At 41.5% G+C, this 26,946-nt stretch overlaps 1 protein-coding gene across 1 annotated transcript in view; it reads right to left on the bottom strand.

Annotated features, from left to right (window-relative positions):
• The window catches only part of PCDH15 (protocadherin related 15), a 698,694-nt gene that overhangs the window by 111,219 nt on the left and 560,529 nt on the right, over positions 1 to 26,946 (bottom strand). The window contains exons 23-24 of the mRNA XM_034775466.1: positions 17,612 to 17,721; positions 14,830 to 14,970 (exon numbers count right to left, since the gene is read on the bottom strand). Of these exons, the coding sequence (XP_034631357.1) occupies positions 14,830 to 14,970; positions 17,612 to 17,721 (251 nt within the window). The remainder of the gene's footprint in view (positions 1 to 14,829; positions 14,971 to 17,611; positions 17,722 to 26,946) is intronic.

The raw sequence follows: 26,946 nt of genomic DNA, 5'->3' as shown, positions 1-26,946 counted from the left end.
CCCCTTGTAAGTATTCTCACACTTCTTATCAAACTGTCTGTACTGGGCTAGCTTGATTATCACTTCAAACAAATTTTTTTCTCTTACTTAATTGGCCTCTCAAAGTTGGTAAGACAACTCCCACCTGTTCATGCTCTCTGTATGTGTGTAAATATATCCCCTCAATATATGTTCCACTCTATATGCATCCGAAGAAGTGGGCAGTAGCCCACGAAAGCTTATGCTCTAATAAATTTGTTAGTCTCTAAGGTGCCACAAGTACTCCTGTTCTTTTTGCGGATACAGACTAACACGGCTGCTACTCTGAAACTATAATCTTACACTATAATGACTTCTAATTTTAAATGTATCATGTGCAATGTCATGTCATTGGACTCTTATAGTTACAGGAGTTACTGCAATTGAACTGAACCCAAGAGACGATTTTTACATCAATTAACTTAATATTTTCACAATAACTCAATTTAACTCACTGTTTATAATGTTATCTTACTCCAAAGTGGTATATCATTTTCTATTTTCTTTCTCATTAGTTTATTGCTGGTTTTTGTTTGTTTGTTTGTTTAAAGATTAGTAGGCCATCAATTTGTGCCACTCACTCTATGGGCAAATTTTAGTTATGTTTCCATTTTAATATTTGCCTTATGATATAATGTAAATTCACACACTTGTGTCTAGTTCAATCAACAACTAGATTACCACACAGTTGAGAACTCAGTATTTGACCTTTGAATTTTTCAAAATTCAGTATTATTTAGTGGCAGAACAGTTAATCAATTTAGTGTTATCTAACTCCAGGATGGTTCATTCTTCCTGTGCCATGCTGGCTTCAGAGTGACTCATCAATTCACTGTCAGCAAACTCCAAAATGGTTCATCAATTTAGTGGTATCTAACAAGGGAACTTACATCAATTCAGCATCATCTAATACCGGAATGGTACATTAATTCCATGTCACAGAATGGTTCATTCAAAGTCACCTATCTCCAAAGTGGCTCATCATTTCAGTGTCATCTACTTCCACAGTGGTTCATCAATTCAATGCCCTGGAACTCTAGAGTAGCATATAATCTAATTAAAACTCATCAAGAAAGAACACGATGACCAGAAAATATAAAGATATACAACAGGTAAGTATAGAAATCAAATTTAGATGTCAAGGACTCTCCATTACAGGGGAAGTATGTAACTTATTTCTGCATGATTACCTTGATATTTTTAGCATGTACTGCAAGTATCTATCCACTGCATTATTTATCTATCCAGCACTTTCCACTACAGTTACCTATCCATCAAGAATAGAATGCAACAACTATATCATATGGTATGTATTATAAATTTTTATACACATTTTCTTTCTCTCTCTCTCTCAAGAGTAACAAAGCTCTGATCTTGTCTCTGTGGGTCCCACATTTCCTGGCAGATTTCGCTAGCCTCCGAGGCTCACTGTGACCCTCCACGTAGCCCTTCTCTCTCTAGAGACAAGGGTCACAGCTTACTGAGCCATTTTCATCATCAGCCAGCAAGGGAGATGAGGAGAAGCTATTCTCCCTTGAACAGTCTCTGTTGTCTCCCAGTGACTAATGGGGGGGGGAGCAGAAGAGGGGAGCCTGGGACCACCCTGTACTCGGGCTCCAGCACAGGGACCCTAATGGTATCAGCTATGGTAGCTGACTTTTTAGAAATAGGACACGTACAATTCCCTGGGTCACTTTCCCACAGCAGCTCCCACTTCCTCAATATCTATTTCACCCTTACCACAGGGCCTGATATGGTTTGTACTGCTCAGTATCTCCAACAGCATGGCCTCCTCCTACAGCTCCTGGCACACGCGCCCACCTGACTAACTGGGAGGCTTTTAACTAGTTTCAGCCAGCCCCTCATTGGCTTCAGGTGTCCCAATTAACCTAGCTGTCTTCCCTGCTTTCTGGAAAGATCTTAATTGGCCCCAGGTGTCTTAATCGACCTGGAGCAGCTGCCATTTGTTTAGCCTGTGGCTAATATATCGGTCTCCCACTACTTTGCTATAGCCATCAGCCTTTGCCCCATAACTATATATATATATTGTGACATTATACAACACTTTCTCTATAGAATACAATGGTAAATAGTACACAAGAGTGTTGGTTACTGAATTTTCACTGTATATGCTACATGAGAGTGTATATTATAATCAACATGTCCTTTATTTAGGTATATGTTACCTTTGCAAAAAAGGACAGACTCTGATGAAAGGTAACTATGCAAGTGAAGATTTCTCTAGGAAAAGTGAGGATTGATTCTTAAACTGGAGCAGATGTCGAAGTAAATATAACATAGGTAGAAGTGCCCCAGTGACACCGTCCCTTGGGGAAAAACTCCCTTGTAAATTACAAAGGACACAGAAGAAAGGAAGACAATGATTATAAAAATCCTTCAGCAAATGATAACATGGACTTAGGTATGTGTACATTACAGATCATTCTTAATGGAACCAAGGGGACCTCAAGTGTAGAGATTGGTAAAGTTGAGAATGGTTCTGAGTCAGTGTGATAGGGTTTTGGAATGTTGCAGAAAGTAAAACCGCAGGTGGAGTAACATTACTGCTGCATCATTTGCTAGCTGCAGAGAGTGGACTGTGAGAAACTATTTGAAGCTCTCAGGTAATATGACTTCATGCAATCCAACCTCATATTATCACTGGTACAAAATGGAGTTTGGGGGGAAAATACAAATGCAATATACAGATGTGCAGGAACAATGTCAGCTCAGTAAGTTAGTTAAACCGTAAGTTAGCCAATATTTTAAACAAAGATTACAAAGAAACTATGGCCTAAAGAATATACTGCAATTGTTATACTGTGAGTACTACAAGGGAAATGGGTGAGCAGCGACAACGGAATTTCGGAAAAGAAAACAAACATCAGAGGTTAAAATCCTGGCTCCAGTGAAGTCAGTGGGAGTTCACAAGAGCCAGAATTGTACCCCAAGAAGGAATGTGTTCCTAGGGTGGTGAAAAATTCAGCCTTGTATATTTTAGCTAAGATGATGTGGGAAAATACTCTTGAAAAAATGTTGTGCATTGTTTAGATATACCAATACAATTTGGAATATATGTCAAACATGGTGACAATGGATTAGATACTGGGGTTTGATCTTTTCCAATCAATCAGTGGGGCAGGTACAAATATAACCCAGGAAGAAAGGAAGTTTTGGGCATTAACTCAGTATTTTTGTGTAATGTGTTGAGTGCACAAGGTAGGGACTCTCCCCATTCATAATCACCTCTGGGGGAAGCTTCTTATTCCTTCTATCTATTTTTATGGCCCTGATCACTGTAGTATCTGAGCACTTCACAATCATTAGTTGATTTTCTCCTCCCAACTTCCTGTAAGTTAGGGAAGTATTATCCTCATTTTATAGATGGGGACCGTCACCAGAGGCACAAGATTAAGTAATTTAAGTGACATTAGACCATCCTTTCTATAGAAGATTGTTACAAGATTTTTTAAAATATTTATTTATTTTGCTTAGTTGTAACAGAATTAGTTTCTATTAGATTTATTACTTGTGCGTTAAGTTAATGTACTGTTGCATGGCCATGCTAATATTCAAAGTTAATGGCACCTAAAATTTCTCATATATATCTCAGGTTTAGCAAGACTGTGTGATACCTTCACTGTTGCGTTATATTTTATTGAGATTCAATAAGATATTATATGATGAAATGATTCATCACAGATTGAATCCATTGTGCTTATTCAATCTGCTTCAATATTTCTCCCTTCTGGGGTTTCTTTTTTTCAATAAGCAGAAGTAGAAAAAAAATCATGCCCTATTCTAGCTGTGTTAATCATTTCCCAGATGGATGGACACTGTAGTGTTTAATTACTTTTCACTGTATGCCAGCCCTGTTTTGTCTGCATGACCCTTTGAAAATGCTGTGTTACAAATTGAAGCTTAGTTCAGCAGCCTTAAAAAAGTTATAACCCTATTTAGCCCACTGCTGCAAACTTCACTTTGAGTTTAACTTTCACTCTGTGGTTTTTTGATAAGAGGCTGATATATCTGCACTGCCCTACTATGTCTTCAAGAACAGAGCTTTTTTAGGTCAGAACCAAAGATCATGGAAGCGCAGACCTTGAATTTCAGTTCACCAAGAGGATTAGTTAAACATCACATTTTGTATTTACATACTATTCTTCTATACTATCCACAGCAAAAGAACAATCATGTTAGCAGGAGAAACAACATTATTAAATATATTAAACTATAAAGGCTTGAAAAAAAATCACACTGTTCCTTAATATAATGGGGGGGAAACCTCAAGTTACTTTAAGGAACTCAGAGCTTTTCAGGCTCATTTTAAAATTTCACAATTCCCAGGAAAAGTCACCAGTACACTGTTGAATGAGTCTGAAGGACTTTGGGTTCAGAAAACTTATTGCCAATGCAGAAATTAATTGTTTGGTGGCAAAAATATTCCTGGGTTTTCCTGTCGAGTCTGAGATAAGTTTGATAAGGGGAGCTCCTTCAATATATGCAGAAATTGTTACACATAATTATCAAATTGTCTCTACTTTATTTGGAAATCTAAAGCAGTGTTTCTGAATATTTGAGGGAACAATTTAAAGCAGTGGTGCAACAAGGAGAGGGGGAATCCAACCTCCCATAGCCAGAGACAGCAGAGGCCGAAGCAGCAGCTAGAAGCCCAGGTCCTGAGTCTTGCGGCAGCTGCTGAGGGACCACCAGTCCCCACACTACTCAAGCAACCAAGGCTTGAGATGCTCAGCACCAGGAATCATGGCTCTGGGGCTTCCCCTCCCCAGTGGCATAGGGCTGAGGGAGCCAGCCTTGCCCCCAATTCAGCCTCCCGCAAGAGAAAGGAAGCCCCATAATTGATTGCTGGAGCTGGGTGGCTCAGGTCCTGGCTGGTGGACCCCACAGAGGCTACAGCTGGACTGGGGCCAGCAGCCAGGCCCTCTCCCTGCATGCTGCCAGATCGAACATGCGGAGGGGCCACTGCTTCCAGGGGTGGTATAACCTGGGATATACAATATTTTGGGGGCTAATTATGTTTCTGTCCCCATACATCACTCCCTGTGAATTGCACAAATGTGCGGGGGATGAGGAGGGGTGGAGTGGAGGAAGGAAACAGGACCCAGATGGGCTGGAGTGGCTAATGCAGTCATAGGCACCAACTTTTGATTTTGCTGGTGGATGCCCCACACTGGCTCCACCCCCTCTCCTTAGGCCCCACTCCCGTTCCACTTCTTCCCCCCACTCAGGTTCCTCCCCTGAGGCCCCACCCCCACTCAACTTCTTCCCACCCCCGTTCCTCTGTAATCACCTCCCCCAAGTGCCTCCCACCTGCCGCTCTCTTTCTGCCCCCTCCTGCACCCCACCTCAACAGCTGAGGCAGCCGCTGAAGAGCTGATTGGCGGCCCACCTTAGGGCCATCAGAGCAGCAGTATGGGCCAGCATTGCTGTGTCAAGGACTAACACCCAGGCAAGCCCGCTGAGTTACAAGGGCCTCAGATGAACACTTTCTAACCCAGCAACTGCACTGGAACCTGCCAACAATGTGGTAACTGTCATTAAAACAGACCTACTATACGCCAGATAGAAGGTGAAAACCATAGGGCAGTTTGCCAATTTTATCATACGGGAAAAATCTTTTCCAGACCTCAAAACTAGCAATCATCCTTGCCTTGCCATTGGCATTCAGGGAGATCCAGCATACTAGTCTACAGGCCGGAAAGGGGGGACTGAAACATGGAGCCCAAAATCGCTACTTGTTTATGTAGCCAGCTGCCTCCTTCTTTAGCTCCACCAGGCAAGAACCAATCACTTGGCTTCATTACCACCCCCAATGGCATGTATTTTCTTCTACTGTCAATATAATTTGATAGAGTTTAAAATGTATATACAAAATTGTTAAAAAATCTGTACCTATAGGATGTTTATTTAAGGAAGAAGAGGCTTCCATGATAATCAATATGTACTTCACTTTCAAATTCTTCCCGAGGTTAAGTTGGATAGGTTTTAAAAGCTTTGTTGAAATTATTTCAACTGCTCCTTTTGGTTAAATCACCTATACAATGTCTGAGGTTCCATGTACAGTAATTAATTAGTTCTATGGCATATTCCAGAAAATGTATTCCTATTCACTCCAACTACTTGAAATTTTTATGAACTTTTCATTGTCTTAGCAAAGATACTAGATTGTTTACAGCAGACAAATTTGTGAAGTAGCTGTTTCCATAAATCCCGTACAGCAAAACATATTTTGCATGAATATATTTATTGCTACCTTTCAGACTATTTTGTAAGAAAGTGTACACATTTTTTTTACAATTTTAAAAATATTTTGAAAAATCTTAATTGATTGAAGTTCCAAAATTAGTACAGAATGATTTTAACAGTAGGCATTGAACTAGCATAGAACTAAATTCAAGGTGCACCCTCTAATATTGCCAATAATTGTGTTTTCACTAAAATAATGAGTAATAATGGGAAGACTCACACAACAAGGTATTAAACCATATGCACAAGGGTAGCAGAATCTGCCCACAGGTAGTCAAGTGCTATGTACTATAATGATTTAGTAGTAAGCAGCTTTGCTCCTACTGCACATACGAACTGCATCTGGGATCACAACACACAGGGGGGAAGACAGCAGCCACGGAGGGTGGAACAACTACTCCTTCTGCACAAGCCTGTAGGAAAGGGGAAGAGCTTTGGCTCTGCTTCCCACCAGTGTGCCAGCCAGAGAAGCTCTGCTGGTGAAGGGGAACGGGGAGGGGGAGGAAGCTACACCAAGAGAAGGGCTGGTACCGCTTACTTCCCTCTAAAGCAACGAAAAAGCAGAGATCGAATTTTACTGAGTCACAATTTGGCTGCTGCTGTGCTCCTAGGGCACTGGAACATCAAGCTGTCCCTTACACAGGCCAGACTGTAAGGTACCAATCGAGCCAAAGTGATAAATGAGTGGCTAAATGAAGTGATTTTCTGCTACTTGGCTTGTTTTGTAGACCTCACTGAACAACTAAAAATCAGGCCAGGCCTCAAATTAGCATATACCGTATTTTCCGGCGTATAAGACGACTGGGCGTATAAGACGACCCCCAACTTTTCCAGTTAAAATATAGAGTTTGGGATATACTCGCCGTATAAGACTACCCCTCTTCCAACACACACCAAAAAAAAATTAAAAAAACATCAGATTTGATTTCAATATGGTAATTTTAATTCAAATGCTTATGACATGCAGGTACTTAGCAGGAAAACTGTCACTTATAAACATAAGGCTGTTTGTCATCAAACATGTAAACATAAAACAGTGCAAGTGGATTAAACTTTTCCTAATTCGCTCTAAAGCTGAAAGGAAGGATAAGACAATAAACCCATGGGAGCTGCCATGCTGTTTGTTTTCTAAGCTGTCAACCAAACTGGAACTGATGATGATAGGAGGAAGATGACAAACAAGAGAGAGAGAGCAAGTGCCGGGCAAGTCCCTGGCGAGTTAGCAACGCCCATCATAACTGCAAGCTACGGTATTTTTACAGGTTTTGCTGGCGTGACAGTTTCCCTTTAAAAGCCTTCAAAATCCTCCTGTTCGTCATCTGATATCATAAGTACATCAATGACATCTTGTGATACATTTGTAAGGCAGTCATCATATGGATCGAATTCCGTATCAGATGGTGTGGTCTCAGCTTCGGCTTCCTCTTCATCTTGCCACAAGTAGTCGTCCTCCATACCATCTAATGAATTTGATATGCCACACTTCTTGAAAGACTTGATTACTGTTTCTGCATCAATATCATTCCAGGCTTTTATGACAAACTTGCACAAAACATCCAACTGTGGAGCACGCATGTTTCCTCCTTTTGTGAATGACTTTTCGCCGCTAACCATCCATTCATTCCACTGTTCTTGAATGCGATCTTTAAATGGCTTGTTTAGGCACACATCCAGTGGCTGTACCAACGATGTCAATCCTGCAGGAATAACTGCCGCATCTGTGTTTAGTCTTGCAAGCATTTGCTTGGTGCTGGGAGTTAAATGAGCCCTGAACATATCCCACACCAGTAGACTACATTTTTGAATAAGTCCACCTGGTTGCCTGCTCCATACATTATCAAGCCATAGCTTTACCCCTTCTTCATCCATCCAGCCTTTTTCATTCACATGTACAAAACAACCAACAGGGAACTTGAATTTCGGCATTGTTTTTCTTTTAAAAATAATCATTGGTCTCAGTTTGGCGCCATCAGCTGTGCATCCTAGTACCACTGTAAAACTGGACTTCTCATGTCCTGTTTTAATTAAAATTGTTTTTTCACCTTTTTGATGGACAGTTTTATTTCCAACCATATCAAAATTCATTGGCGTTTCATCCATATTTCCAATACTACTTAACGCATAGCCATGTTTAGTGCGCTGTTGTATTACGTATCGATGGAAACTATTTACTTTGCTATCAAGATCTGCAGGTAATTTTGGGGCAATTTTCATCTTTTGCCTCAGTACCATATTATGCCTTCCCATGAATCTAGTACACCAGGATACAGTGGCCTTAAATCTGTTGCTGTGATCTGGGTTAGATTTGGCCCACTGAAGTGCAAACAAATGTATTTTATTTCGTGTCACTACATAACCGTTTTGGCGATGCTCATTCACCATGTCTGCTACATGTTTTTCGAGTTCTGGCCAATGTGGAGTGCCTCTTCTTAATGCACACTTACCCCTTGGCATACTCTTTAATGCTTTTTCATTTGCTTTCCAGTCCCGAACCATCTTTTCTGTTACTCCATATTGTCTTGCAGCAGCGCAGTTATTATGTTCCATGGCAAAGTTTACAACTTTAAGTTTGAAACTGGCTTCATATTTCTTTCTTCTTGCTGGTGGAGCCATGATGGGGTTTTGACTGTTGGATATTTGTATACTGTACTGTATGTACTGGTGCTATACTGTATGAACAGGTACAGATACTGGTGCTGTACTGTATGTGGTACCCAGTATACAACAACCAGCCAATCACGGCAAGCGATGTACCTTACCGGCGATTGGCTGATTGTTGTATACAAAGCCTGCTTGGATTGGTCAGCTCTCCCTGCCTGCCCAGCCCTCCCTGTCTCCAAGACTATCAGAGCGGTAGCGCAAACACGCCTCTTTCACCCGTCTGGCCCGCCCTTGTATCCTATTACCTCCTTCTCTGCCTCTCAGATCTCGCACATGCGCGCCTGCGCCGCTTCACTGCAGTCCTCAGGAGCGAGATCTGAGAGGCAGAGAAGGAGGTACGGTAATAGGATACAAGGGCGAGCCAGACGGGTGAAAGAGGCGTGTTTTTCTGGGCACAGCGCCGCTCTATCTCTTTTTTCCATACCCCGGGCGTCCCGGACGCCTGTAGCTTGCTCCGCCCTTCACTTACACCTTCCCGGTGAGGTGCCCCCTCACCTCGTCATCGGGCGGGGATGCGGCCGCGGCCGTTTTTGAGCTCCCCCCACCATATGCGGCGACCGCAGATTCTCCAGTCCGGCTCGGAAGTTTCAGCACCCGCCCTATAAGACGACACCGGCGTATAAGACGACCCCCGACTTTTGAGAAGATTTTCCTGGGTTAAAAAGTAGTCTTATACTCCAGAAAATACAGTACTTTACTGGAGCTTACTGTATGCAAAGGTTTATAACATAATACAGACTGGAATCTCTCTATATGAAAATGATTTGAAATACACAAACTTTGGAATGGGGAAAAAGATCTATTTCATAGGCTTCAAATAAATCTTCTATTCTTGTTTCTCCCTCAGAAAGGCTCCACACTGCAACAATCCTACATTCAAGGACTGACATGGCTTCTTCCAGAAGCCGTTCTACTGCTCCTAGCATAAGCCAGAGAGTGTGCTAGAGATTGATGCAACATGTATTAGTGCTCAGAAGTGAAGGACAGAGCTCGGGTGACCACTATTTACTAGTTATTTTTGTTGAATTCTATGTATCTTCTGTTTTAGTATCCATAAAGCTAATCTGGTACACATTGTATCAATTAATATTTGTAAAGGCTTTCCTAGTGGCTATACAGTGGCAGAAATTAGTTTAGCTTTTGATATAGTGTAATTTTCATGTTATATGCCATTGCTAAATGTAGAATCATTCATTTCTGTAGATCTAACCAGCAACAGCCCTCGCATAGAATGCATTTTGATTCCCAAATGTGTATTACATAAATTCCAAGTTGATTTGCGTGCAATAAAATCAGGTTAAAGGTGTTTTACACATCAGGAATTTCTTATGCTAAATTATTACACACACATTGGAATACAACTCAGTTTAAATAAAAAATAATTTTGCTTCTTTTTGTAGGGTTCCTTGAACTCTATGCTGAACCTATGCCCTTTCCACCCACCTCCAGGTTTTGGTGTTTTTTGGGGGGAGGTGTGTGTATGTGAGGGGAGTTTAAATAATCAAGCATTTTTTTAAAAAAGTGCAACAGCATTATAACCTGCAGTGAGTGGTACCAAAAGCCTCAGACCCAAGTGTCATAAATTACTTCCTGATTGTGGTATTTTAGGGGCCCCTCATGCAACATCACAGCAACTTTCTTGCATAAGACACGGGTAACAGTACATGAGTTTCAGAGTGGTAGGCGTGTTAGTCTGTGTCCATTACAATCTACATACCACACAGACTATGCTGACAGATTGTGCCACACACTCTCAAAGAAACTGAGAAACCATCTGATCAACATCCTATACAGCAAACAGGGAAAGATCAAGAATCAGCTCTCAAAACTGGATACTCTCATAAAAAAACCCTTAGAATCATAGAATATCAGGGTTGGAAGGGACCTCAGGAGGTCATCTAATCCAACCCCCTGCTCAAAGCAGGACCAATTCCCAACTAAATCATCCCAGACAGGGCTTTGTCAAGCCTGACCTTAAAAACCTCTAAGGAAGGAGATTCCACCACCTCCCTAGGTAACCCATTCCAGTGCTTGACCACCCTCCTAGTGAAATAGTTTTTCCTAATATCCAACCTAAACCTCCCCAACTGCAACTTGAGACCATTACTCCTTGTTCTGTCATCACGTACCACTGAGAACAGTCTAGATTTATCCTCTTTGGAACCCCCTTTCAGGTAGTTGAAAGCAGCTATCAAATCCCCCCTCATTCTTCTCTTCTGCAGACTAAATAATCCCAGTTCCCTCAGCCTCTCCTCATAAGTCATGTGCTCCAGCCCCCTAATCATTTTTGTTGCCCTCCCCTGGACTCTTTCCAATTTTTCCACATCCTTCTTGTAGTGTGGGGCCCAAAACTGGACACAATACTCCAGATGAGGCCTCACCAACGTCAAATAGAGGGGAATGATCACGTCCCTTGATTTGCTGGCAATGCCCCTACTTATACAGCCCAAAATGCCATTAGCCTTCTTGTATGTGTAGCCTTCTTCTGGCATAAAAGCTGTAATATCTTTGATTGGACCACCTTCTGTTGGAGGGAGGTAGAAGCTTTCAAACTTGCACAGAGCTCTTTTCCAACTCTGGGAAACTAGCTCAAAGTGTCACTGCAAAATACAAGATTTGAACAAATTGTTTAGCGTAAGTGGCTAATGCCTATTTCAAGGGACCATTCAAGGTCAAGTGGCCCATTGACACTCTTCCAGTCACAGGGAGAAAAGGAAGGGCAATGGGAAAGCATCTTGGGATGGGGTTGTTAGTGAATTACAGATTGTTTTAATAAGCCATAAAACCAGTGTCTCTATTCAATCCATGATTTTTTGTGTCTAGCAAAGTTATTAATTTAATCTCCCAGACTCACCTTTTGAAGGTGGTGTGCTGGTTTCCTTTGAGGATGAGGACTGATTGGTCAGATACAGAGTAATTGCTTTGTGAAAAGTGTTCACCCACAGATGATGTGGTGTTTTTATCTTTTATCAGAGTGCATGATTATCTGGTTTCACACACATAGTTGCTATTAGGCCATTTAGTGCACTGGATGAGGTACACCACATGTTGTGATAGGCATGGGCAGGACCCAGGGATCTTGAAACATGTGTTGTGGGGGATGGTGATCCCTGTAGCAGAGGAGGTATGTCTGCTGGTTTTGCATGTGTTGTTCTGGCAGGGTCTGGTGCTGCCTTGAGTTGGTGTGTCCTGATCTGTGAGGAACTTGCTTCTGATGATGAGCTTTGAGTTAGTTTCCCAGAACTGAAGACGTGCTCTGTATAAGCTCAAAAGCTTGTCTCTCTCACCAACAAAAGTCGGTCCAATAAAAGATATTACCTCACCCACCTTGTCTCATCAATTTATTCTTATTTACAAGGTTATTACCAAATGGTATATCCTTTGTTATTTTCACAAGGCCTTTTTAAATGGTGATCTCTTATGGTCTGGCCCACAATTACAGCACTTTAGATAGGAAAAGATTTATACATTCTTCTACATTGAAATGTGTTTAATGTCTGTAATTTCAATTTTATAATATGATTACAAAGTTTAACAAATTAACATTTGTGTTTACTTAAAACACAAAACAACATTTCAGTAAGTTTGATCACATCTTGGGGATAACCTATAACACTTGCCAACTTTTTTTTTTTTTTTAAAAAGGCCAGCACTTTTGTGTAGAAAATAGTACCTGTCATGATTTTTCAGCTCAAGTGTCAATTTTGATCTCAAAGAGATGGAAGGCTAGATTCCTCTTCTGCATTATGGCTACTGTGATCTGAATCACTGGCTTACCTAGCTATAGGAAGCTCTTCGTAGTATAGAGGCATGATAGTGATTCCTATGTCACCATCCTTCCTGTGGGTTGGGCAGGGGGCATGGCTGGGGAAAAGGGAGGTGCCCCATACCTCAGTGATTCCCACCTACCATAACAGCCCTTGGTGTTCTAAACTGTGCTAAGGGCTAGCCAAGTGCACAACAGGATCAAGAGATCACAATGGATTTTTAAAGCCAGCAATAAGGCAAGAGGAAAGTCCAGAAATAAAAATCACAGAATAACTGTTATATTGGTATAACATAACCACATCGACAGCGGACCACGCCCTGGAGCCAAGGTTCACTTCAGACATGACAGCAGAACACACTACATAGGGAAACTTGCCTATTATAAGTAACTAGGGAACTGAAATAAATCCGTTCCTTCTGTTAAGTGGTCTTCTAACAAAGCAGTAGCAGGATTGCTCTCAGTGGGCTGATTCCCTGTAGCCCCACTCCTTGCATAGCCATTTACTTCAGAACAAAATGGATGTAAACTGCTTTCATTTTGATTTAGTAGCATTGTACCTCCACTTTGCTTTCACTTTGTATCAATTTAAATGACTATGCAAGGTGTTGGGCAATGGAGACTCAGGCCCAATATCTTTGGGGACACTTCAAATGTACTTTGGATGATCTCTTAAGACAGGAAGCTGCCCAGTATGGGCATACTTTGCACATTTTTCATTGTAGATATGTGTGAGGGCATAAATGTCTGTGCCACATTAAACTACAACTATTACTTGGTATGTTTGCCCCTTTAAATCATCACTTTGACATGTTCAGAAAATAGCATGAAAGAAAAGAGAACATCCCAAACATTTGCAAAGGTTTTTCTCAGCCAAAAAGAAAACCAAATACTGTACATAGCACACATTCCCTGCCTCTTCATAATAGTGGAAAGTCCAGCAAACTATTCTATTGCTTTTGCCCATTAAGTTTAGTTAATTGTGGTGAAGTAAGCAGAATGTAACAAGTTACCATAAGCTTTAATCATTTAAATTTACTAGTTAACACGACTTTTCTTATGCAATTTTATTATTATGAGCATTTAGAAGTTCCTAGCAAAGTTCTTATTTTTCAGAACTATGTTTCTTAAAACCCTACCAAAATAAAAAGCATACTGTGAAGATATTCTCAATCTATGTACAGAATAAGTGCTATAAAAAAAAAAAAAAGGGGGGGGGGGACCATGAAATTTGCTAATTGATTATTGGATGTTACTTACTAGTTATATTTAGCATTTCCAGTAGGAGACATTTAGTTTTGGATAGATTATGATTCATATTTTTGGAGTAAAAATAATGTTATTGGTGTTAACACTGTTTTTCCTGATTGATATTAAAAAATTAGCCCCACTTTGAAGTTTCACCTAGAGATAAGTTTACAAGTTGCATCAGAGAACTTTAGAACCCACCAATCTCCTCTGCAAACAAATATCAGCCCTGCAGAAATGGTGAGTTGTGTGTATTTGGGTTGTATATTTTATTTGAAAAAATAAACTTTGCTTCAGTGAGGTTTTGATGGGTTTTAGGTTTCAATTAAAAGAAGAAACTGTAATTATACTGAATATTAATTCAACTCTTGAAGGCCCATTTTCCTGTAGATAATAAGAGTTACAAATGTTTATCATAGATATAATTAGTAATTAGGCAGTATTATCTCTTCCATGGATCTCCTTCCTAGGAGCAGACACTACTAGGGAGGCTTTAATGCATATTTTATGATTTACTTGGTACCACTATCTACATACATAGTGAAAACAGAGCAATACAAAATTATTATATAACTGATTAGAGTGAATGCTTATCAATACCCTGTAAGATAAAATTATGGGGATATACCTATCTCATAGAACTGGAAGGGACCCTGAAAGGTCATCATGGCCAGCCCCCTGCCTTCACTAGCAGGACCAAGTACTGATTTTGCCCCAGATCCCTAAGTGCGCCCCCTCAAGGATTGAACTCACAACCCTGGGTTTAGCAAGCTAATGCTCATTACATAGTAACATTATTTATTCTCAAAAAGTATTTTTATTAAATTAAATATGTTTATATTTTTGAAAATACATGAAATATAACTTACTTTTGGAAGGGACACGTAGATTGGATCGAACCACTTGTAGTGAGTCTGCCTGTACCCGAAGTTCATAGCTTTTCACACTTTCATAGTCAAGAGGCTTTTTAATGAAGATAACACCTGTTCTGTTATTAATGGCAAATACATCTGGAATCCAGAAAAAAACAAAACAAGTAACTTTCTAAAACCTGTAGATTATAATAGGATGTTTCCTCAAAACCTTTAAGATTAAGTTTTTCCATTCTTGTAAAGACATTATTCATTCCTGCCTCCTACTACAGGGGGTTGAGGGATCAACGCCTTCACCACCCGAAGGACTCCATAGTCCCTGTCCTCAGCTGCATTCTTTATTGTTATCATGAAAAGAGCAGAACTGCTGATGTGGGCACTGGAACTGGAACAAACAAACTTCAGGGCAAGCTGCAAAAACTATCTGGATATATAGACTATTCCCTCATCTGGGAGAAGGTTAACGCCATTCTCCCCCAAATAACCCAGTATAATTTTGTTTGCAATTTTTAAGGTCAAGCATGGTGAGCACATGAGAATGAGGTAAGTTTGAGACTAACATTTTATCCCTTTCTTTAAATATCAGACTTTAGCCATCATGCTACATAGTAATATGCAGGACACTGTCATGACTGAAATCTACAGTATATTAAAACAAATCAGATGTCTCTGTACATAGTTCAGTACCAGGACCACCAATTCAACCTACAAATCTGTTGATAGCAATCACTTGCAGACTTGACATTCATAGTTGTCACTCTACAAGGCCCAGGGCACAGTATGGAAATAGAAAAGTTCTTAACATGTGTATTTAAGTCAGCATGTAATTTTTGTTTGTAGATCATTGGCAAGTCAGAAGAAGAGGAGTGGATTTAGCTATGGCAAGGGAATGGTCCACAAGTGGCAGATTAGCTGCTTGGCCCATGGGGCCCATGCCCAGGGCCATGGCCAATTGGGGGTCCCCCGGAAAAATGGGTGCCCACGTTGCACTCCTGCCGAGGAGCTGGGTCAGGGCGCAGGGGCTTGCCCCACTCCGCCTGCCTAGCACTCCTGCTGGGGAGTGGGCAAAGCCCCCATGAGCCGACCCGCTTCCTGGTAGGAGTGCTGGGTGAGGGGAGGACGGGGCGGGGAGTGCAACGTTCCACATCCCAACTCCATTTTCTCGGCAAAAGCACCGGGGGGGAAGGGGGGGAGGGAGGGGAGGACTGAAAGCAGAAGTGGGGGGGGAGGGGCCCTCACTTGCTCTGGCCCAGGGCCTCACAAACCCCTAATCCACCTTTGTCCACAACAAGGAGTGAAGCTGTCAGCTGGCTGGTCTGAAACAAACTGGAACTGACTCAGGTTATGGCAAACCTTTTTGCAAGCTTCTCTACTGCAATCACCTAACACAAATCTAATATTTCCTTAAATGAAAATATATCCTGGTTGAGTTGATCAAGTGTGTGCATTTTTCAGCAGTGGGGTCCTGGCTGATGTGGAATGATAGAGGCACAGATATGTTATCCCTGGCAGAGAGGTTTTATCAGTGTGCAAGAAGAGGGCTGAACTTCACCAGGGGCATGTAAATCTCCCATCATCACTTCCATTCCAACCATGATCATGACAGGACTACAATACTACACTATATACACTTTCATCCCAGCCATGAGACAGGTCAGAAGCAATTCTATTTGAACACTATGCAGTTTACGTATTGCACCATTTTATTATCAGAGCTGGCCAGAAGACAGTTCTGAGGACCAGCTGCTCTATGTGGCAAACCTCAAGATCAGCTGTCAGAAAACCCACTATATGTGAATACTTGAGGGCCACTAACATTAAATCCCATTCAATGTCTTACATCTGCTCCCAGGAGAGGAAGCACAGTGTGAAGCCACAACCAGGTCACCTATGGCAGAATGTCCAACAGTGAGACATATTGCAAGGATGAATAGGAGTGCCAGAGAGCAGTTTAGAGAGACAAGGTAATATAAAGATATTACCTCACCCATCTTGTCTCTCTAATATCCTGTGATGGCTACAACTACACTGCATACAGCAGGGATCAGTTTGGTAAACTGGCCGTTTTCATGGACAACCAAAATACAGTAGTGTTGCAACTGGATTTTCTTGTAAATTTAGGATCATCAATGAACATACAGGTCCTTACACTATTCCTTCCTGTCCCTTCTGTTCAGCCATAAGCCCATTCACATAGGGGGATGATGCCTTGAAAATACTGCAGGGAGATTTTTCAAGTGAGATTTCTTCATGAAGGGGGATACTGTGTGGCTCTGATATTTTTCAAGTGTTCACGATATGATATAATAATCAATAAAAATCACAGTGCAGGGGTAGTGAGCATCCCAATTATACAAAGGATAGATTTAGGCTGATTCCATGTAAAGCACACTCAAAAGCACATTATATATATATTTTTAATGATACAACTGAAGAATCTAATATCGACATGTATATAACACAATGTAGAACCAAACAACTGCCTACATTTTAGCTAGAACACACTTACCGAGCTATGAAAAATCTCTCTTACATTTTAAGAAGCAAACCCGGCTTCCTGTTCCTCAGCCATAAAGGGCATCAAATGCAGTTCTGCTGCAGAGGCAGGATGTAGCAGGTTTATGAAAGCAGAGTAGTGGCAGCAGGAGCTGCTACTTGGGCGAGGCAGGATTTAGCACGAGCTGTTTTATTTATTACACACCACTTTCTGAAATGGTTTACTTTTAATGAATGTACCATACAGCATAATCTGCGACTTCATTGAGATACTCTTACTTACCATCTTCATTTCCTGAAACAACTGAATACACAATCGTCTGATTCAAGGCGGCAGCAGTTACAACAGCAATCAGTGTTCCTTTGGGTGCACCTTCACTCACTGGCGGGGGTCTGCAGAATCAGATTGACACATTTATTCTCTATATTAGCATTTCTCCCCACCTATTAGGTTGCCATAGCAGGATGACAATTGAGGACCTGATTAGATTAACATGGCAAAGTTTAATCCTTGCAGCAATATTGACTGTCTACTGGAAATTAAGGTAGATAACATATGAAATATGACAATGTGAGGATACAACACATGCTCAAGGTATAAGAAAGAGAAATACGGGATAAAGACAACAGGAACGAAGACTACTCACCACCTGGAAGAAAGCAAGCAATAGTTATCAGCAAAAAAGGCACTTGATAGAGCTATGCTCTGCTAAATGAAAATGACATCTGCTAGAAATGCATGTGGGGAAAGGTTCCTACATTACTAACTTTATAAAAATCAAGATGCTTTTCAGGAAATCCACTGCTTCCTGCATTTAGACCTCGATTCAGCAAAGCATTTAAGAATGCACATAAGCTCATGAATAATCCTAGTGAAGTCAGTCAGTGGGAAAGGTCACATAGTTTTCACATGTATAACTTTAACTATCTCCCCTTCAAAAAAAAACAGGAGTACTTGTGGCACCTTAGAGACTAACAAATTTATTAGAGCATAAGCTTTCGTGGACTACAGCCCACTTCTTCGGATGCATACAGAGTGGAATAAATATTGAGGAGATATATATACACACATACAGAGAGCATAAACAGGTGGGAGTTGTCTTACCAACTCTGAGAGGCCAATTAAGTAAGAGGAAAAAAAACTTTTGAAGTGATAATCAAAATAGCCCAGTACAGACAGTTTGATAAGAAGTGTGAGAATACTTACAAGGGGAGATAGATTCAATGTTTGTAATGGCTCAGCCATTCCCAGTCCTTATTCAATCCTTTGTTGATTGTGTCTAGTTTGCATATCAATTCCAGCTCAGCAGTCTCTCGTTGGAGTCTGTTTTTGAAGTTTTTCTGTTTTAATATAGCCACCCGCAGGTCTATCATTGAATGACCAGACAGGTTAAAGTGTTCTCCCACTGGTTTTTGAGTATTATGGTTCCTGATGTCAGATTTGTGTCCATTAATTCTTTTGCATAGAGACTGTCCGGTTTGGCCAATGTACATGGCAGAGAAGCATTGCTGGCACATGATGGCATATATCACATTGGTAGATGTGCAGGTGAACGAGTCCCTGATGGTATGGCTGATGTGATTAGGTCCTATGATGATGTCACTTGAATAGATATGTGGACAGAGTTGGCATCGGGCTTTGTTACAAGGATAGCTGATAGAACAGGAACAGTATCCCCGATAATGTCACCGCTAACCTGGTGGCTGAACTTTGTGATTTTGTCCTCACCCACAACTATTTCACATTTGGGGACAATATATACCTTCAAGTCAGCGGCACTGCTATGGGTACCCGCATGGCCCCACAATATGCCAACATTTTTATGGCTGACTTAGAACAACGGTTCCTTAGCTCTCGTCCCCTAACGCCCCTACTCTACTTGCGCTACATTGTTGACATCTTCATCATCTGGACCCATGGAAAAGAAGCCCTTGAGGAATTTCACCATGATTTCAATAATTTCCATCCCACCATCAACCTCAGCCTAGATCAATCCACACAAGCGGTCCAGGAACATAATACTCAAAAACCAGTGGGAGAACACTTTAACCTGTCTGGTCATTCAATGATAGACCTGCAGGTGGCTATATTAAAACAGAAAAACTTCAAAAACAGACTCCAACGAGAGACTGCTGAGCTGGAATTGATATGCAAACTAGACACAATCAACAAAGGATTGAATAAGGACTGGGAATGGCTGAGCCATTACAAACATTGAATCTATCTCTCCTTGTAAGTATTCTCACACTTTTTATCAAACTGTCTGTACTGGGCTAAGTTTTTTTTTCTCTTACTTAATTGGCCTCTCAGAGTTGGTAAGACAACTCCCACCTGTTTATGCTCTCTGTATGTGTGTATATATATCTCCTCAATATTTATTCCACTCTGTATGCATCCGAAGAAGTGGGCTGTAGTCCATGAAAGCTTATGCTCTAATAAATTTGTTAGTCTCTAAGGTGCCACAAGTACTCCTGTTCTTTTTGCGGATACAGACTAACACGGCTGCTACTCTGAAATCTATCTCCCCTTTCACACCCACAAATTCATAGATTCCAAGATAAGAAAGGACCATTGTGATTACATAGTCTGACCTCCTGTATAACACAGGCCATAGAACTTCCTCAAAATAATTACTAGAGCAATTCTTTTAGAAAAATATCCTATCTTGATTTAAAAATTGTCAATGATGAAGAGTCCACAACATCCCTTAGTAAATTATTCTAGTGATTAATTACCCTCACAGTTAAAATTTTAGGCTTTATTTCCAGTCTGAATTTGTCTAGTTTCAACTTCCAGCCATTGGATTGTGTTATACCTTTCTCTGCTATATAGAAGAGTTCATAACTAAATATTTGTTCCTCACATAGATACTTATATCAGGGTTACCATACGTCCGGATTTTCCCGGACATGTCCGGCTTTTGGGGCCTCAAATCCCCGTCCGGGGGGAAATCCCAAAAAGCCAGGCATGTCTGGGAAAATAGGGAGGGAGGGCCCAGCGGTGCGGGGCCGGCTCGGTGCTTGGCAGGGGCTGGGGCCGGCGCGGTGCTGGGCCGGGGGTGCGGGCACTTGGCCTGGGGCCGGCGCGATGCTCGGCCAGGGCCGGGGACGCGGTGCTCGGCCGGAGCCGGGGCCGGGGGCGCGGGCATGTGGCCGGGGGCCGGCGCAGTGCTCAGCCGGAGCCGGGGGCACTTGGCCGGGGGCTGGGGGTGCGGTGCTCGGCCAGGGCCGGGGGTGCGGTGCTCGGCCGGGGCCAGGGGTGCGGGTGCTCGGCCGGGGCCGGGGGCCCGCGCGGTGCTCAGCCGGGGCCGGGGGCCCGCGCCCCAGGGCCCGCACCGGGCGGGAGACGCCGGGGCCAGAGCCTCTTGGTCTGGGCCGGCCGGCCGCCAGAGGGAGACGCTCGGCCAGGGGGGCCGGACTGGGCCGCGCCGCACCCCACCCCACCCCAGCCCCAGCTTACCTGCTGCCTCCCTGTTTCAGGCTTCCCGCGAACATTTGATTCGCAGGAAGCAGGGGAGGGGGAGGAGCAGAGGGTGGAGCATTCAGGGGAGGGGGCAGAGTTGGGGCAGGGCTGCGGGCGGTGAAGGGGCGGAGTTGGGGTGGGGCCGGGGCCCCATGTAGTGTCCTCCTTTTTAAAAATTAAAATATGGTAACCCTACTTATAGAGTATCATCAAGTAACTGCTTAACCTTCTCTTTACTAAACTAAATAGATTTAGCTCATTTAATCTATCACTATAAGGCATGATTTCTAATCCTTTAATCATTCTGGTGGTTCTTCTCTGAACCCTCTCCAATTTATCAACATCCTTCTTGAATTGAGTGCACCAAATCTGGACATAGTATTCCAGCAGCAGTCAGACCACTGCCAAATACAGAAGTAAAATAACCTCTCTAATCCTACTCAAGATTCCCCTGTTTACGCATCCCAGTATCAAATTACCTCTCTTCGCCACATCACATTTGAGCCTATGTTGAGCTGATTATTCCCCTCTGCCCCCAAAAGTCTCTCAGAGTCTCTGCTTCCCAAGATGGATTCCACCATCCTGTAAGTATGACCTACATTCTTTGTTCATGGGTGTGTACATTTATATTTAGCCATATTAAAACACATTTTGTTTGCTTGCACCCAGTTTACTAGATGATCCTGATCATTCTTAATAAATTATCTGTGCTCTTCATTATCTACCACACCCCTAATTTGTTTGTCATGTGCAAACTTTATTGGTGATGATTTTATGTTTTCGTTCCCGTCACTGACAAAAATGTTAAATAGTATAGGGCAAGAATTGATCCCTGTGGGAACCCATTGCCACCACTTGATGATGATTCCTTGTTTACAGTTACATTTTGAAACCTATAAGTTAGCCAGTTGAAGAACAAAGGAGAAGCTTACATTTTGAACATCTCTCTGGGCATTCATCTGTATGTAAGTTTAATTATTCTTTTGTTTTGTAAATGATATTCCACCAACAGGCACCTGTCCTTGTTCTTATGGCTTTAGACTTAGAAATGAGTATCTCATATCCAGACTGCTCATTTTATTGTATTTAATTAACTAGCTGCCTCCTGATACACAGTAAATAAAATTCTACCCTCAGACACCTCCCTGTCCAAATTTTAGGACATTTAGTACATTACCTCTATAATGAGTGATACTTCTATGAAAAACAACATGACTATATAATCTACAGCAAAACCCTCCTCACCCAATCACAGGAATGACAGGAACATTTTGACAACACCTGACATGTGCCACAGAGCTTCCTTCCCCAATAAAAGTAAAGGAGGAAGTAGTGGGGAGCTATCCTTCACTTTCAATTAAGGAATCAGTGCTAATGTAATTTAAACAGCTTCCTTTCAACAGATGTGAGATACTGGAAGTAAACTCAACAGCAAGTTTCAGCTATCTGTTACAGCAAAAGATGAGGTAATATTCACTCAGAATATGAGCAAATAAAGTGTCAGTGTCACAAGTCCAAGCCTTGGGAAATGTGCCTCAATTTCCCCTTTTGGTTATATAAATTAGTCCTGAGTTAGACTTTACCTTCCATAACTCCTTTTTCATTATTTTTTTGTTAACAGACTTTATTAATTAATAACCAATAAATCAATACATAGATAGTCCCAGGCTTCAGCTCCTTCCTCACCAGCGTTGTATTCTTCTTCTAGCCTCCTCTCATCAGTAAATCGCCAGCAGCCCCTCCTGCCTCACAGATTCAACTGCTCCACCCCATCTACACTAGGGTTCAGTCTTCTGTTCTGCTACCAGGGGTTCTCAAACTGGCAGGGGGGTGTTGTGCCTCTTTAGGGGGTTGCAGGGTGGTTACATGGGGCTTACGAGCTTCTCAGCTCTGTGGACTGAGAGCCCCAAGCCCCCATTAAATTAAATTAACACTCTTCATCTTCCTACTCCCTTCCTAGGAGCCAGGCTCAAGCTGTAGGCCTATCTAGCCTAGAGGAAGACACTAGCTCTTTTCCTGGACCTTACTGACAGGAGCTCCCCACTGTCTCCCTTCTGCAGGGACTCTGACAGTTCTTTTGGGGCTTTCGCTGTCAATTCCAAGGCCTCATTCAGGGCTTATCCCCACAGAGGCTTATTCAACATCATATAGTTTCCTCCAACCTGCAACTGCCACAGAGCTTCTCTAGAGACTCCTTCCTCCCCTCCCTGTGGCAACTTCCTCTTTATACTGTTCTAGCTGTTTCTTTTCAACTCAGCCGCTCCATTTCTAATTAGCTAAACGGTGCTATGTGGAGCACCTGATTGCCCCCAGGTATTCCACACAGGTTCATCATGGATCATTTGGGCCCTGATCTTTCCTGAAGGGCCACTGGCCATAGGTCAGGCAGAAGCAGATTTTTGCATTCATCCACAAGTTTTGATATTTGGATGTTTAATAAAAAATATTTTCCTTTCTAGTCTCACAATTTTTATTATACTCATTGATACAGACAAATAGAATTTGAACTTGGCTATTTAAAGTTAGGCTTCTAAATAAAAATGGACATTCAGTAGCATTTCACTGGGATCTGTAGATGCTCAGCACCTCTGAAAATTAGGACAGCTTTATTTAGAAGCCTTACTTTAGGGACTCAGAAAATTCTGGCTGCTGTCTACAATTACTACAGCACTCATTAGATATTTTTTCAAAAATTCTCCTCTATTTTCAGAATCATCTTAGAAGTTTTAGCGCACACCATATTTTCTATTCAAAGCTATAGAGGGATTGAAAATTGCATTCTTTAATAGAACCCTGTTTGCAACCTTAACTACTGAAACCTGACCATCGCTTAACAATTATATACTGGGATACCAACAATTTGACCTTGGTTTCTGACTTACAGTATGCATTTTTCATATAAGATGGGATGTTAGCCAGATTTACAAAGACACATACACACAGAGTATGGTTCCAGTCCTTCTACAGGAAGTCTGCTATCCACTATAGAAATTAAAGTCATTATGACTGTCTTTTACTAAACCACTAAAACTAGATCTGCATAATTATTATGAATGTGCATTTTTAGATTGGTCTTAATGATATGGAAAAAGACAATCAAACCAATTTTGATGCAGTTTAAAATTCAGTTTATTTAATGTGTTCATCAAATGTAGGTTAGTGATGAAATTAAAATCTATTTTATGTTACATTAGACTCCTTGGCTCCCCTCTTTCTTCAAAATGCACACAATTGAAGTCTGTGAAGAATACAAGATTTCTTACCTAAAATCCTACTTGGTCCCAAGTTGGTTTTAGTACTTCAACACCCACTCCCCCCAAAAAACAAAAAACAGAGACACAATCCTGTAACTTCCATTCTGACACTGCTGAATTCAAGGGATTGACAAATCAATACCAATTAGGAAGCTGCTTTTGTGTTCAATATGCGAGAATTTGAAGGAAGTGGAGACAGAACCACGGGAATTCACGTTCTTTGTAACCTTCCAGTAATTGCACCTCATTGATTTCATTTCCCTCATTTAACTAAGGCAATCAGGTGCAAAGAGCAATACATCAGTTCAATTAGAACATATAGTGGGTCCCTTAAGAACCTTTTGCTGAACTACAGATAAGTGAATTGGTAAAGGAGAGAAGAACTCAGTAGATAACATACTGTTCTTTGCCCTGTACTTCAGCTATAATAACCCGTCTTTAGAGAGAAATACATTATTTTCCATTTTTAACACTAAAATGTACAGTAGAAACATTGATTTAACTTGGGAAATAAATTAAGTGTGAAATTAATTTGGCAGTAGGGAGAGGCATCTTTATTCCCTAGTTTAAAATTATTTAGAGAAAAAGGAACAATTATTTATTTGCGGGCTAAGACACAACACTAGTTATGTTTCATGATCCTGTCTAACCCACCTGGTCTGCAATTTACAATACAAATACAATATTAGAAGGGGAAGAACAGTCATGTGGCTAAAGCACATGATTAAGATTTAGATTAGATGGTTTATACTTTTCTCTGTCACAGACTTCCTGGGCACTTAGATCTAGATCTCAAAGGTATTTAGACACATAATCCCCATTGAAATCAATGGGAGATAGGTTTCAGAGTAGCAGCCATGTTAGTCTGTATCCGCAAAAAGAAAAGAGAATTATGCTCTAATAAATTTGTTAGTCTCTAAGGTGCCACAAGTACTCCTGTTCTTTTTTCAATGGGAGATAATAACTACTTTGAAGATATGGGCCTTCATGTCTCTGTGCCTCAGGTTTTCCATCTGCAAATGAAGATATTATTACCTACCAACAATGTTGTGTGTCTTCATACATTACATTAATATTTGTAAAGTGCTTTGAGATACTTGGCTGGAATGGACTGTGTAAATGCAAAGGGCTATATGAATATAAAGTATAAACAAACAAACCCAGGGTTTTTCCCCCCTAAATTTGAACAGAGTGCTCAAAAATTATTCTAAATTAAGAGAATTGAGTTCTTTGTTCACCTACACAACACCTATGTCATTGCCAACAACAACATGAGAATTTAATGCACCTGTCTCTCAATCCTGTCCTTAGAAAGGACATCTACTGGTATATACTATATATCTATATATCCTTTTCCTAAATACATTATTTGAAATATTCCACTGTCTCCTAGTGTTACATACCCATACATCCAGATACACACAAAGAACAACACATGTAATGCTGATAGTCATAAACTGTGGGTCCGTGTGATAAAGTCCTTATATACCATAAGCATTTTAGTATAACTGCATTTATCACATTCTTCAGCCACTTTACCTGCAGCCAAATCTTTCTAAGTGCCACCAATACTTCTTTCTGGGATTTATTCTGACAATATAAAACACTCAGGCTGCTTCGAACAACAGCCATTTAAATACGGCAAAACAAAAATCTGCTTCATTCACAGTAAACAGAATTTTTCCTGAAAATTACCCTCTTGTGAGGTGCAAGCTGGGTAATATAGTATTAGTTATAATGCTTCTCCACCTCCAAAGTCTGTGTCGCTGTATTCATAGGGTTAGATCTTTTACCCAGTAAAAAAAAAAAAAATGTTTTGTGCCACTGTGACTGGGTCACTTCTGGGCTCAGGACAACTCTCTACCAGGTCCCCACTCAGGTGTAAAGAAACAAAAGGTCTATTACTAAGCTGTCATCCCCTTAGACTGGACAACACCTGCAGCAGAGTTACTCAGCACCAGCAGATAAGTCGCTGGTGACAAATTACACAATACTCCCACATCAGGCCTACCTTCCATTAGGGAACCTCTGGCAGGCAACTGGATCTCAAGCTATTCCTCTCTCTCAGACAGAGAGATGAAGATCTGATCTCCTTCCTAGTCAGCCCAACTGAGCTGTGCTCACCCCCTTTTTAACGCCTCCCTCCAATTCTGGCACCTGTTGTAGGTTTAGCAGGGCAAAGCTGATAGATCACACAGTAGCTCACTAACTCTTCCTGGCCAGTGTGGGTTAGTATAGCCCATCAAACAGCCACTCTATGGCACAAAGCAACCTTAAAAGCCAGTTTAATTGGCAAGTATAGATTTCTGCTTGGGAAATCCTTCCCTTGCCACAGAAGTGGAGGAATTCCACTGATAGTGTATGGTCAATGATATAGTTTGTGATGCTGCCAGACCAGGTGCCAGCATATGGCAAGGCCCCTAATCCTCAATGAACCCCAACAACCAGGCAAAACATCTGGACGCAGTTCGGTTTACCGGTGTGTTAGCATTGCTGAAGTAGATGTTAAGTTGGTAAAAATGTCTTTACTATTTAGACCTGATGAAATGCTTGTATGATGCTGCATGCAATGATCTCACTTATAACTTTACATCATGGCTACAGATGTTATGTTAAGTATTTACACTGTAAACCTCTGTAACTGAGGAACTCCTCAAACAGGAGAAAAGACTTCTCTAATGCAAATGCTGGCTACCTACAGAAGATGTTAGGTCTTGCCAAAGGAGAATGCCTTTGAAACCAAATGAGCCATTGTGAGACATCAAAGAACAAAGACTTTGTTAATTGCATGGGTGGTGTGTGAATTGCCAGCTGGGGGAGGCTAGCGCCCAGACCCACCCCTGGCCCTGCCCTTCCACACACACCCCTCCAACTCCAGAGCATGGGAGGGCAGGTGGCTGT

This window comes from Trachemys scripta, chromosome 7, assembly GCF_013100865.1.
Source record: "Trachemys scripta elegans isolate TJP31775 chromosome 7, CAS_Tse_1.0, whole genome shotgun sequence".
Taxonomy (NCBI): Eukaryota; Metazoa; Chordata; order Testudines; family Emydidae; genus Trachemys; species Trachemys scripta.
The sequence above is the reverse complement of the archived record's forward strand: the minus strand, read 5'-3'. Positions and strand labels throughout refer to the sequence as shown.